The 13,154-nt window shown below is 35.6% G+C and overlaps 1 protein-coding gene across 1 annotated transcript; it reads right to left on the bottom strand.

The window, feature by feature from the left end:
- Positions 1 to 200: 200 nt before the first annotated feature.
- Positions 201 to 7,985, bottom strand: LOC128987669 (carbonyl reductase [NADPH] 3-like). The gene is made up of 6 exons (XM_054408644.1): positions 7,872 to 7,985; positions 6,000 to 6,128; positions 4,372 to 4,503; positions 2,242 to 2,480; positions 879 to 1,084; positions 201 to 421 (listed from the first exon to the last, which is right to left on the bottom strand). The coding sequence occupies exons 1-6, from the start codon at positions 7,893 to 7,895 to the stop codon at positions 300 to 302; spliced, it is 852 nt and encodes a 283-aa protein (XP_054264619.1). The 5' UTR covers positions 7,896 to 7,985; the 3' UTR covers positions 201 to 299.
- Positions 7,986 to 13,154: the final 5,169 nt, after the last annotated feature.

The raw sequence follows: 13,154 nt of genomic DNA, 5'->3' as shown, positions 1-13,154 counted from the left end.
TTAGGGTTTAGGAGCCATAGAAGATGGGAAATCTTTCCTTATCCCCTGGGTCCTCCACTGATTTAAAAGCACTCTGTTAGTGTATTAGTTAAATTACAGTTAAGTTCATAAATTTCAATAAATTATTGTTTAGGGGACCGTGACTTTTCGATCAAAGTGGTACTTTTGTTTATCAACAATACAAAATAAACATTTTTATAAGAAAAGAAACTAATTTATTAAAACAATAATTTTCACATTATATTAGTTTACAAATTAATAATTCATTTTAGTTTATCAATATTAACCTCGAGAGCACTTTAAAACCTCTCTTTAAGTGGTTCCACCCAACTGACAACAGTTTTGTCTTTCCACACGAACTGGCCTCTGGGTTCTTTAACATCAGGAGGCAAAAGAGCCAAATAAGTAGGGGCCTCAGCACCTGAAAAATAAACGCAGCCTATATATGAATGAAACTCAACAGATAGCAAGATAGTCCATTAGTGACAAAAAACGATAACTATGGATAAACTGTCTTTGGAAATCAATGAACCGAGACAATACTTAGGCTTTTATTGTGGTCTCATGTTCAACAAATCATGATTGAAATATTGAATTTCATCATACTAATAAGTTTGAGTTAGATTTGAAAAATATAAATATCCTATGGCAACACAAACATTTTTGCAAAATTATTTGCTTCAGGGCTAGTTGTAGGGATAAAAACTAACAGGCATCCATTAAAGATATTTATCTATTCTAGTTCAACATTCTCAGATCTCACAAGGGACTAATGATTATGGTGAGGTACATTTTTATTAGCATACGTATACGTGTGGTGTTTTCAATCAATAAAAACACCAAATAGGCCTATATGTTAATTAAAAGTCATGACCTACCTTGCTCTGGGGTGAGAACGCCTCGGTACTGAGTAATGTTGGTAGAACAGAAACCCGGGTGGACAGAATTGACCACAATGTCAGGCCGATGGTCTCTATCGAACTCCCTCTGTTGGATGAATGTCAAAGCATTGACAGCATTCTTTGACACCCTGTAGGAGCTGCGACCCCACCCTGTCTCATGGTAGGTCCCTGCCTTGGCTGATCTGGAAGTGACATGTTATAAAAGACTTCCACTGCATTTTATAAGGGCTACTGGAAGAACCGCAACAACACAGTCGTTCAACTCATTCAGCCAACTCATCAGCCAACTCATCAGCCAACTCATCAGCCAACTCATCAGCCAACTCATCAGTCAACCCATCATCGAACTCATCAGCCAACTCATCAGCCAACTCATCAGTCAACCCATCATCGAACTCATCAACCAACTCATTTAACCAGCTCATCAGCTAACTCATCAGTCAACTCATTCAGCCAACTCATCAGCCAACTCATCAGCCAACTCATCAGTCAACCCATCATCGAACTCATCAGCCAACTCATTAGCCAACTCATTTAACCAACTCATTAGCCAACTCATTTAGCCAACTCATCAACCAACTCATTTAACCAGCTCATCAGCTAACTCATCAGTCAACTCATTCAGCCAACTCATCAGCCAACTCATCAGCCAACTCATCAGTCAACCCATCATCGAACTCATCAGCCAACTGATTAGCCAACTCATTTAACCAACTCATTAGCCAACTCATTTAGCCAACTCATCAACCAACTCATTTAACCAGCTCATCAGCTAACTCATCAGTCAACTCACCAGCCAACTCATTAGCCAACTCATCAGTCAATAACTTTAAGTAATTTAATTGATGTAGGGATGGGAAAGGTAAGGTAAGGGTTTGACCAAAAGGATTAGACCTATCTGATTCTTTGTTGTACTGCGACCTAGACAGGATGATTCTATGGTGGTAAAAAGGCAAGAGTGCCTCTCTCTTTGTTATAGGTTGGGTTGCAGCTTAAGGTTTTCTAAATATTCGTGTGATACTCCCGTGATATACCAAAGGTCTGTAATGGTTCCTCATCCAGAAAGTGTTTATGACCCACCTAAAATTAGGCCTACGGTTTTTTTCATAGGAGGCGTTTCAAAAAAAGAAAATCAGAGAGCCCAAAACTACACCTAATGTCTGAGTAGTAGTTATAGTGCTTTTCGTAAAATCTGAAGGTTCAAACACAGGTTGCTGGTGATTCTCTGTATTTTTAATGATACTAAAATACGTGAACGTTACATAAACAAGGCCAAGGTTTGGAGCCTTTCCTTTCAAACATACAAAATGCGAGCTTACTTGACATAAGAATTTCTTACTCGATGAACTCTTTCACTAGGGCAGTCAGTCTGTCGACAGTTAGTGTATGGTCGGTCAGCTTGTCGCGGATGTTCTCTCCTGGTATCTTGGAGATGTGTCCTTCACAGCTGGACATGTTGACCACTCTAGCATGCGGACGAAGCAGAGGAAACATCGCATCACACACCCGCAGCAGGCCGAAGTAGTTGGTAGCCAGACATGTCTCGGCCTGCTCACCAAACGGCTCTGGAGAATCAACCTACGAAATAAATGTATGACTATGATTAAAAACAATTAGATGGCATATTTCACTATGGAGGTAAGTAGAAATCCCATTGTGAGGTGGTATGTTTAATCAATGCATTTTTTTATTGGTCTCAGTAGTCTAAATATTTTTAAAATCTTACGAGCTGGTGGCCCGTCCTACGTACGGGAATCGAGTTGTCAACTAAAACGGAATAATTCAGAACATCTAGTTTACACGCATAGACACAAATTCTGGCAGTTTTAATGGGGAAGATCACCTTATAAACAAATGTAACGTGAACACCTATTTATTCCATTCGAATATAGACCTAAAATATGGCGATAGGCATTTTAAATCCGATAATTTTACCATAAAACAGCATTTGTGTCGATTTGAAAAATCTTGAAGTGAGATTGGCGACCAATTCACACTGGTTTTGAGAAGAGTAGTTACATGCCACCTCCAATTGCATACTGTACTACTTATGTACTTACCGTACCTTATCTTACCTCCGTGACCACTGAAACTTTTATGAGGATTCTCTTCTATCACCTGCCTCTTCCAAATTTAGATCCCAGTCTGAGGATGCATTTCATAACTTGATATTTCCCGTCTATCGTGTGGTACTCCTTGGAATATACTTTTTAAAAGTTTATGCACAGCCTGTCCATCCAAGCTTTAGCTACTTCTGGCAAGCATCCCTATATTTTGGTGTTAACACATTTCTCTGAGCTCTATGTTCTTTTTTATTTCAACCTCCGGGCCGTTATCTTGAACGGGTCTGTATATTTTCTCTGCACTTTATTATCTAACCCAGCATTAAGGTTTTTCGGTTCTTTGGTCAGTGCCCAAGTTTCTGAATCATCAGCACTATGGGGATAGTTGGTATGGTATGAGTCGACTTTGGTTTCTGTTGCACCCTGCAGTTTATTTGACAGTTTTATAGAGACCTACTACACCGATGGACGCTTTCATTACTAACCCAAATTTTAGTATGCCGACATACTCACATTCAAACATACAGAAAAAGAAGTATCAACACGTAAACCACTATACCTTAAACAATTAAGCGATTAACTGCTGAAAAAATATTTCCCAAATATGAGTTGAAATTTGCAATGCATAAACTAAATACTTACACAGATTGCATTTACGACAAAACTTGATTAAACGCAAGTGTTTGAGATGTTTAGTTCAAAATAACACATTTCCTGATAACGCAGATCCTTCACGGTAGGGGAAAACTACCTAAATTTTAAAGTGAAATAGTATGTAGGCAAACACGAACAACTATTTGTAAACAAACAACTCGTAACATAAACATTTCAATGACAGTTATAAACCAGCTGTTAGTTAAACCAGCATTGAAATTACTTTAAATTGCTAGCGTCGGCTGCTAGACTTTTAAAAAATTAAAACTTAATTTCCAAAAAACTGAAACCCTAAACTAAAAAAGGGAGTATGTTTTATCTATGCTAAAATTATGGCTTCGACATTCCCTAGTTCTCAAAATTATCTTTCTTTTAACACAAAAATCATGAAAATCCGTCAAGTGGTTGATTCAGAATCGTGAAATAAAAAAACCCTGTTTCGTTTTAATATTATAGATTATGCACAATTTTATGCTTTAGAAAATCCTAGTCTACTAATAACATAGTTAATACTGAATTAATTTCTCAAAGCCTTTGAACATAATGTAAATTCATAAATTGCATTCACAGATTGGTAGAACCAGATTTGAAACAGTAAACCTGTATTAAGAAAGCTTTATAAATGACAGTTTTAAACCGTAAGTAATGAATGATTGTTTTAGTACATTTCATACTCATTTTCTGCCCACATGTACTGTACATCCGTTGGTTATCTGTTTTATAGCTTTACTTGTTACAAAATCAAATATTACCTGATATGCCATGGCGGCATTATTCACCAAAATATCAATCCCTCCATGTTTTTCTTTTAGGTATTTCGCAAACCTTAAAACACTTTCTTCATCCAAAACATCTAACTGGTGGTATTCTGGACTCAGTGACAACTGTAATAAATTTCATTTTTTAATTTTGAGACAAATTACAGATGCATTTTACTGCGGTTAAAATATCTTTGACACTGCATTATTTGGTGACAGAAATGGAACCAAGGTTTACTCTAGTCACAGAAAACGTACTACTATACCCAGAATGCCAACCGCATAGCATAGCAACGCTGGTGGCGCTGCCTACGGATTGACAGGCAAAACTCTCTCAAACCGCTTAATGCTTTTTACCATGCGGTTGGCATTCTGGGTATAGTAGTACGTTTTCTGTGCTCTAGTCCACAAATATATCTTAGTGTCACCTTTATCTGACTCATAAGTATAATAAATCCATAAAGGGGTGTAATTGATCTTGGGTACCGGGTACTACAAAGGTGCTGTGTTAAAAGTGTATTATGTAGTTTGTAGTGAAACCAGGACTACAACCTGTTTCTCCTTAATTAAAAACTACATAAAATAAGGATTCTTCTTTACTTCTTGTATGCAGCTGAAACTAATTGATTTGGCTAGACCTGTTTGCTTTTTTATAAAAAAAATAAGTGTGTGGATCTCAAAATTTGTCAACGAAACAACTACTGTAGTCTAAAAGGACACATTATAATCATACTTTATCGTCACTAAACAATAAAATCACGTAGACGACATCAAGTTTGGAACACGTTTCTTTCCTATCCATACGATTTATTAAAGCATAGATAATTAATTAAATATTTCATGCTGAATAACGACATAGTGTGAGCTCACGAAGATTGGTGAATAAAATTAAAGTAGATTTAGAATACGGTACCGTATTGTATTAAAACAAAGTCGTGCAATGAGTCAAAAGTATGACCATTGACTAAGGAAACAAAAGATACTTTGTTTCCCTTGTCTGTGGTATGACTAACAAACCCCTTGAACCTAGAGCTTTTTTGAAGTTTTAATGTAAAATAGGGATTTTATACTAGTCCCTCTATTGTCCGACTCTAGGTGGTTGATAAGTTTATCCGTTCACAACTGGTTCTTGGCAAGACTTTTTTCCCCATCCTTTCAATAATAAAATATAATCGAGTCCGTACATGTCTAGTTTGGTTATAACCCTGGTGTTTAGTTAGTAAACTTTAATGCGAGATTGTTAGTAATTAAATTAATTTTAGGTAGTTATATGGCAAAATATGTGGGTGTATTTATAAATACGGTAATAGCAATTGCCATGGTTGAAAATAACCCTTTTTATGGGTTTTCAAAGGACAACGTTTTTCTTTCTACGGTACAATCATTCGGTATATTTATGTCACCAAGACGAACAGGTTGGAAGTTTTCATTGCGACTTGAGTGCAGGATAGTTTAGAAGATTAGTGCATCGTTTTATTCTTACGATATACAAACACATATTTTATTCTTACAGTGCTAACACGTTTACAAGAAGCCCTTTTATACCAACATAGTTATTGGACCTATGCAGGGCTCGCCAGATAAGATAGGGTGTATAGTTTAACTTTAAATAAATCAAATACCTTTCTAAGATTTTCCACAGCAGCTGTCCCTTTCTTCTCATCTCTTGAGGTCAAATACACAACTCCTGGGAATTGGTTGCACAGGTTCTGTACAATGCTGTAACCAATACCTTGGTTGCTTCCTGTAACCTGACGTTGTTACTGTTGTTTTCTGTTAGAAAGTTCTAAAATTAAATTCAATGAATTGCGTGATATTCTACCCCAAAATTAAAGTGAACCATAAGTTCCTTCAAAAAGGAAAAAATTACTAGAATAGAAGAAAAGTAGAGCAAATAACCAAAATCAAAGAAAATAATCTACAGTCTCGGGGAACTGTGTGTCCAATTTGTTGACCAGACATATATGTTGCATGATGAAACGAGAGAAAATGGTTATGATGGTAAATTGTTAATAATTAGTGTATGAGTGCAAGGTTATGATGTTGAAGATCAGGTTTTGGGGGGGGGGGTGCAATTGCACTTGCCCGTGAGACGGTGAAAATAATTGGGGAATCAGCCGAAGGTCATACTGGCCAAACTGTTTTGTTCTAAACTAACTGTTGCAGTGAGACACTTCAAGGCCGGGAGTATGTTCAGTTCTTTTAGATAATTTTTCCTACTAGCCTTCAAATTGAATTGGTTTTATAAACCATATTTACAAGAAGAACAGAAAGGAATATTTATTTTTACAATATTATGAATTTCAGATTTGCAATGGTCAGCTGTTGATTTTAATATTAAATAAGAAGGCTAGTAGGAAGAATTATCTAAATGAACTGAACACAAACGATAACAGCTATAAACATAAATAAGCTTCAAAATGTAAAATATATATCAAATCGAAAGTTCATAAGTTTTTGGAGTCATTTAAACGCGCATTCAATTTAATATTCAAAGTACATAATCTTTTAAACAAATCCAGATAGAACAGGAAGGTAAGAGTCTTCGACCTCTCTTATTAATAAAATGTGTAAACAATTGAACAGTAATACCATCGAGTGTATTACCACCATTACCATTGAGTACTGTAATTAATAGGTAGTAGGCAAATTATAATGTCAAATATAAAAGGTTTCCTACTGCTCAGGTGTCAATACTGTTCCTACATCCAACATGAGTTTGTTTATGTTTTGGGATCAATATTTTTATCTACTTCATAGGCTGGTCATTACTACCGGTACTTCGTAGGAGGCAACTAGCCATCCCTTCGTATTTTAAATAGATTTTTCGTATAAAAACTAAATGTAAAATATATTCTACCTGCTACTAGGCCAAACCTTTGTTTAACCATTGTTAAACATTTATTTAGGCCATAAACCTTCGTTTAACATTTATTTACTAATGTGAATATGATTAAATAAGCAATTTTGTCTGTACTTTTTTGAACAAAAGTATATTCTGATTTGATTTAACATTTTTAACACATAACACATTTATCACAGCACTGGGCATCTATATATTAATAGACAAGCATGTTCCCTTAAAAACTTTTTTCTCAACTAATGTGCATCGTAGGGAAAATCTACGCATACTGTTAAAAATATATTTTCTTGTAAGTGTGCAGAATGCATTTATAAATTTAAATAGGCCAAAAATAAGCACAAAAAATTAATTTAAAATTTTTAAAAAAATATGGGCCTTATGGGTTGCTATGCTGGTGACGAAATAACAACGAAATATAACCAGAAAATCAAAACAAGTGGAAGAAATTCCAATAACATGTTTTGTTTACAGCTTGGGGTGAAAATAGAGAAGTCTATACATTAGATATTTTGGTAGAGTTTTCAACCACTGGAAGACCTCTAGTTAGTATAATTATTCAAACTCAAAACTTACTATCTATAAAATAACCTATAAATGTACATATTTGTAAATAATTTCAAAATGTACTTACCACTGCAACTTTAGTACTTGGCATTGCATAACAACTGTAAAACAAATCACAGAAACAAAACCAAGTCACATTGAGGTTTAAAAGAGTCAACAACCGCAGCTTTGAAACAGCTGATAAGAGAACAGTGTTGGCAGACGTGGTCGTCTCAGCTGATAAGAGGTACTAAGCAATGTTGGCACCAATTGTTTATTGTAACTTGACTTCTCTATGATTACAATGTCAAATCATTTTAAACTAGGCTAAATAATGACTGTTAAAATACATATTTATGATACATGTGTTGGAGATGTATTAGTTGTAAAAATGACACTATAGGCTCAAGAAATATGTAAAAAAGATAATAAGCTAGTAGAATTGTAATTAGTTAAATCTTGAAGTACGTGTGCCCAGGGCCGGGGATAGTAGCTAGTATCCCCGGCCCTGGGCACACGTATACGGTAATACGTTTGTTATTTTTTTTACAAAAAAGCCCTGCGTGTGCCGACGATGCCAAAAACAATTTTATAAATTGTGTTTTAACTTTAGTAATTTTAAAAAGCTACACAGGCCTGTCTCACTCCATTCTACATCAATCTTCCTCTAATGGGCCAATCTTCGTCCATATTCATATTAATTTTTTGCCCAGTTGCGACGACATCACAGTTGGCAAAATTCAAAATTTGGTGATTGGAAAACATAAAATAAGTATCAAACACTGTATCTAGGGATCAACACATGATATCGTTAAATTCTTCACTCCTGTTACCACTTTTTGCTGGGAGCCATTGCATTAATTCATGCTTTAACGAACCTGCTTTGGCCAGTTTCCTAGTTTTATAGCTAGATTTATGAAATCATATTATTAAACCTTGAACATAACGTTGACTTTTTGATATTTTCATGTGTCACAATCATAAGAGATAAAGTATGTTTCCTGAATAAATCGGTTGGGTTTTTCGTCTACGTTTGGCTAAAGATTCCGCGATTTAGACATTTCATTCCCATCATGAAGTCCCTAAAACTAATATAAATCAATTAAGCCACGGTTTTTGGTCTAATAGACCAGTTGAAAGGCTAGTACCGGTAGTTAAGATTTTGAATTCCGAATCATCTTTAAAATATTTACCGTAATTGTTAAACACGTTGAGTTAATTGAGGCTTTTAAATAACCAACAACCCTAATGTGGTCTTAAATAAAATCGTTGAAACTTAATTATTGTTAAGAACAGTGATTAAATGTATAGGATTTGTCACTACTGCAAAATATGGACACAAAATAATATTGTAGAATGTCGATTAACCACAATACTATACAAAAGATGAACACATCGCAATACTACATAGGCCTAAAGTTGACATACAACATTGTTTATTGTGAACTTCAATGCAATTTGTAGTCTGAGAACTGTATGAATAATGACCAAAAATTGACTACGATTATTATTACTTGAGACAAAATATGTAATTACAACCTTGTAGCCTCCACGTGGAGGAAAATGTTCCAACATAGATGCGTCACAAGTTTATGACCTAGACCGGAATCAAGTTGGGAAGAACCGAGAATAAGCATTAAAAATGGCGCGACTTCCATCATAAACAGGACGTAAAGGTTTTAACTATGTAAAACTTTTCCCATACAGTTTAAAAATTATCCAAAAGTATAGTACACTTTGTTCTTCTAAAATATTTTAAGGAATTTATCAAAATGTCTGGTTGACTATTTTGAAGCGATTTAAAATATTCTATTGGTTAAAACATTACCGTACCATTAAACTAACTAGGTGTGCAATGCAGTTGTCTGCTTCCAATATTGAGCGGAACAAGCGTATACTGTAAATCCATTAATTTTGAGAAAACAACGAATTGATTGTTCCCAGTGGGCTCGGGTTCACAAAAGTGGCAAGTCTATATGGAGTATCCAAAGTCAATGCCAAATCTGGTTTAAGTAAGTGTGAACTCTACTTCCAATATCTAAAGTCAATGGTACATCTGGTTCAGGTCAATGGGATGTATACCTTTCATTCTTCCTGTATCCAAAGAGTCTTGACTGCATCTGGTGGGCTACACGTGTGATGTGCTGCCAAAACTTTCCAAACTAAACAAAAAAAATTTCGTGATATTTCAATCCAGGAATTCGAAATCCTACCGGACTGGGGATGTTATAGTGTAAAATAAATTTTACTGTATGATTATAGGGTTAGGTCCTCTTGTTTTGAAATGCTTCATTATTAACATTATCATAGAATAGTAGACCACTAGAGGGGGGGGGGGGTTTAGGACTATTAACCTACCTAAACCCCCCCCCTCTCCCAGATGAGTCTAATTAATCCGTCTTGGTCTAAAACGAAACCACAGAAACTTTGCAAAAGTATCGCGATAACATCAGTCATCACGTGGTACGAACATGGCAACATCCGTGATCATCGCCCGTGATTCGATTTTAGGACGCGAAGAAAACTTACGGAACGCCTGCAACTAGTTTCCGCTCTGCCAATTGCCGGTGATAATTAAAAATGAAAACATACCGCTCACTAAAACCTAATGGACAATTACCGGTTACCCAGTCTGATAGACATCCTTGATACTTTTATTTTCTTTACAATTGCATGATAAAAATAATACCTGCACCCATAGTTGCAAACTTATACACTTAAACTTTTGAAAGTGTATGATCCTAATTCTTGGATTGCAATTGCAAATACTGTACACCAATAAGTCAACAATTATGTTTGTTGTATGAAATAAAATTATTATCACACCTTTAAATTCTATATGGAATTTTTTAACGTATTAAACTTGTTTTCAAAGAATTTTTACTATGTATTTAGACATAAATGGTACAAATCCCAAGGACCTGTGATCAATTTGGGTCAGAACCAGAAACTGGTATCGAAAAATTAGCTGGTACTATGAAAGGTTGTACTGAAACATATCCGGATTAAATAAACCCCATTTATTCTACGATATTGTTAAGGCGCCGTGACAAAATATGCAATATAAAGATGTTGCGCCGTTAATATTATGAGTCTTAATAGTAAGGAACCAGAAATTAAAATATATGTACATATATTGTTACTACCACTGCATGGAAATTATCACATTGCCACATCTATAACCCGCTCTAGAGTGGGAATGGATCATTCCCGCTCGCTAATCAGCTGATTTCACAGAGTTGTTTCTACACCAACCACAGCCGCGGATCCAATACCTGAGTTAACAACTGGCAAATAGCATGACTTAAAAATTAGCAAACATAACCTAAAATTTGCATTTTTACACATCCAAAAAGGTAATCCATGTGTATTATAAGTTAATAATGGTGGTAGGAAAATTCGTGTGTGTATTACGAGCACAAACAGTCATAGCACTCTTACACAAATAGCTATTTACGAAATATGTAGTCTATTTGAAACCCATAAATTACTGTTTCAAATTAATTCAAAGCGCAATATTACCTCGGTTTCTTTCAGAACAGCATTAATTTATTATCATAATTTAAATTATCTTATTTTTAAGTCCTGACTAACGAGGGCGTTTCGAGTGAGAGACAGAGCGTAAATAACAACCCAATTAAGGATCGCAAAACACAATGATTGAACGCGTTAGTTACATTACATGTGAGAACCTAACCACAGACAATATAACCTCCATCGTCTGTGGCCTAACCTTAACAGCTGTCAATGTCCGATGCGTCGTCTGTAGAAGAAAGGTCGATAAGAAAGGCGGCAATGAGGAAGAGTATCAACATCACTTTCACTTTCTTTTGGCGGGAAAGTGAAAGTGAGTGTCGCTGTCAACATTACTGCCTGTTTGGGAAGCCGAGGACAATGACTTTGGTAGCCGAGTTTTGTTTAGAGTTGCATAATTTTGACGAATTTTGGTAAGGGTGTAGCTAGTCTACTATTGTTTCGTTCGTGGTATGTCCTAGATCCGAGTCATACGCCCTGGTTGTAGTTGTAGAGTCCTCATAAACATGTTTTGTGAGTTTGTTTATACACAATTGTATATATATATGACCATCAGCTATACCCGTGCCTTGCAACGGGGCCAGTATGCAAAAGAGACAAAGGCTTTGAAAATGCCTTAAAAATTGTTTGACTCCTATTATTTAATTTGGAAACGAAATTGAACTGTATGACTTAACTTGATAATAGTAATAGTACGTTTTCGTCAACACAGATTGTGAATTTCCATTTGCCTGATTATAATTTCACTAAAATATGTTAGAAAACTACACTGTTGACGGGTTTGGAACTATTGTGATAGCTTTTTGTTTACAGTACAAACCATTTAACATGTTAATTTTGTTATACCTTAAAATCTATCATTGGATTTGTATCCTAGTTAGCCTAAATAGGTTCACGATTTAGGCTTCATGTGTGTGTAATTTGAGCCCAGTCGGTTTCAGTTGTTCAGTGGTTTGTGAGTTTATCTAATACAAACACACAGACACACAGACAGACACCACCTCTTATTTATAATAGTATGAGTTTGTTTATACAAAATTATTGTTTATATACTCAACATTAATTGTTACTGCATAATAAGAAACTGTATTGATTTTGAAATCTTCGATCCTAAGCACTAAACATATGTATTCAGACAAAGAAACAATAAAGAGAAAGACATAATCACAAGTTTTGTAAATTAGTTAACCATGTGTGTATTGTGTGTATGTTTTCTATAGCATGAAAAAAATCACAAATTGTAAAACAAGTCAAAATCAGCGTAATTTGCTATCAATTAAACTGTAAGTGTATTCCTCATTTTATAATTCAAAAGAGTACGTTTAAATATTCAAACTTTATTCGGAAAAATACCACGCTCGCATCTCCACGTGTCCACAATTTCCGTTCCAAATTAGGAAGATTTTCTTATGAACTATCATTCCTGTAGTTGTTTACGGAAAGGCTGCAACATATTTACTCGGATGGAAAGGAACAGCAACGTGGAGATACAAAGTATAAAGGGTATGTTTTAACATAGACTAGCCAACACAAGTAGGCATTTATAATCCTACTACTGTAGCTGTACCCGCGGGCTTTGCCCCGTTTAACTTCACAAGTGAGCTCGTTCGCATGGCTCAATCACGTTATTGTTCGCTACGCTCACTCACCTTTAGGTTAGAGCTCGTTCGCTCTGCTCACTTGCCTTCAGGTTAGCTCGTTCACTACGCTAACTCGCTTCCAGGTTGAAGTTCGTTCGCTGGCTGACAACGAACTGCACTCAAGGTCAAAGGAATTTACAAGGGTTGGAAGGGTAGCCCGCCTAAGCCATATGGAACTGCACTCACGGTCAAAAATC

The sequence above is a fragment of the Macrosteles quadrilineatus genome, unplaced genomic scaffold (genome assembly GCF_028750875.1).
Source record: "Macrosteles quadrilineatus isolate MER2022 unplaced genomic scaffold, UCM_ALF_1.0 Scaffold_2__2_contigs__length_208266976, whole genome shotgun sequence".
NCBI classification, from domain to species: Eukaryota; Metazoa; Arthropoda; class Insecta; order Hemiptera; family Cicadellidae; genus Macrosteles; species Macrosteles quadrilineatus.
Note: the sequence above shows the minus strand (reverse complement) of the source record. Positions and strands in the feature narration are given on the sequence as shown.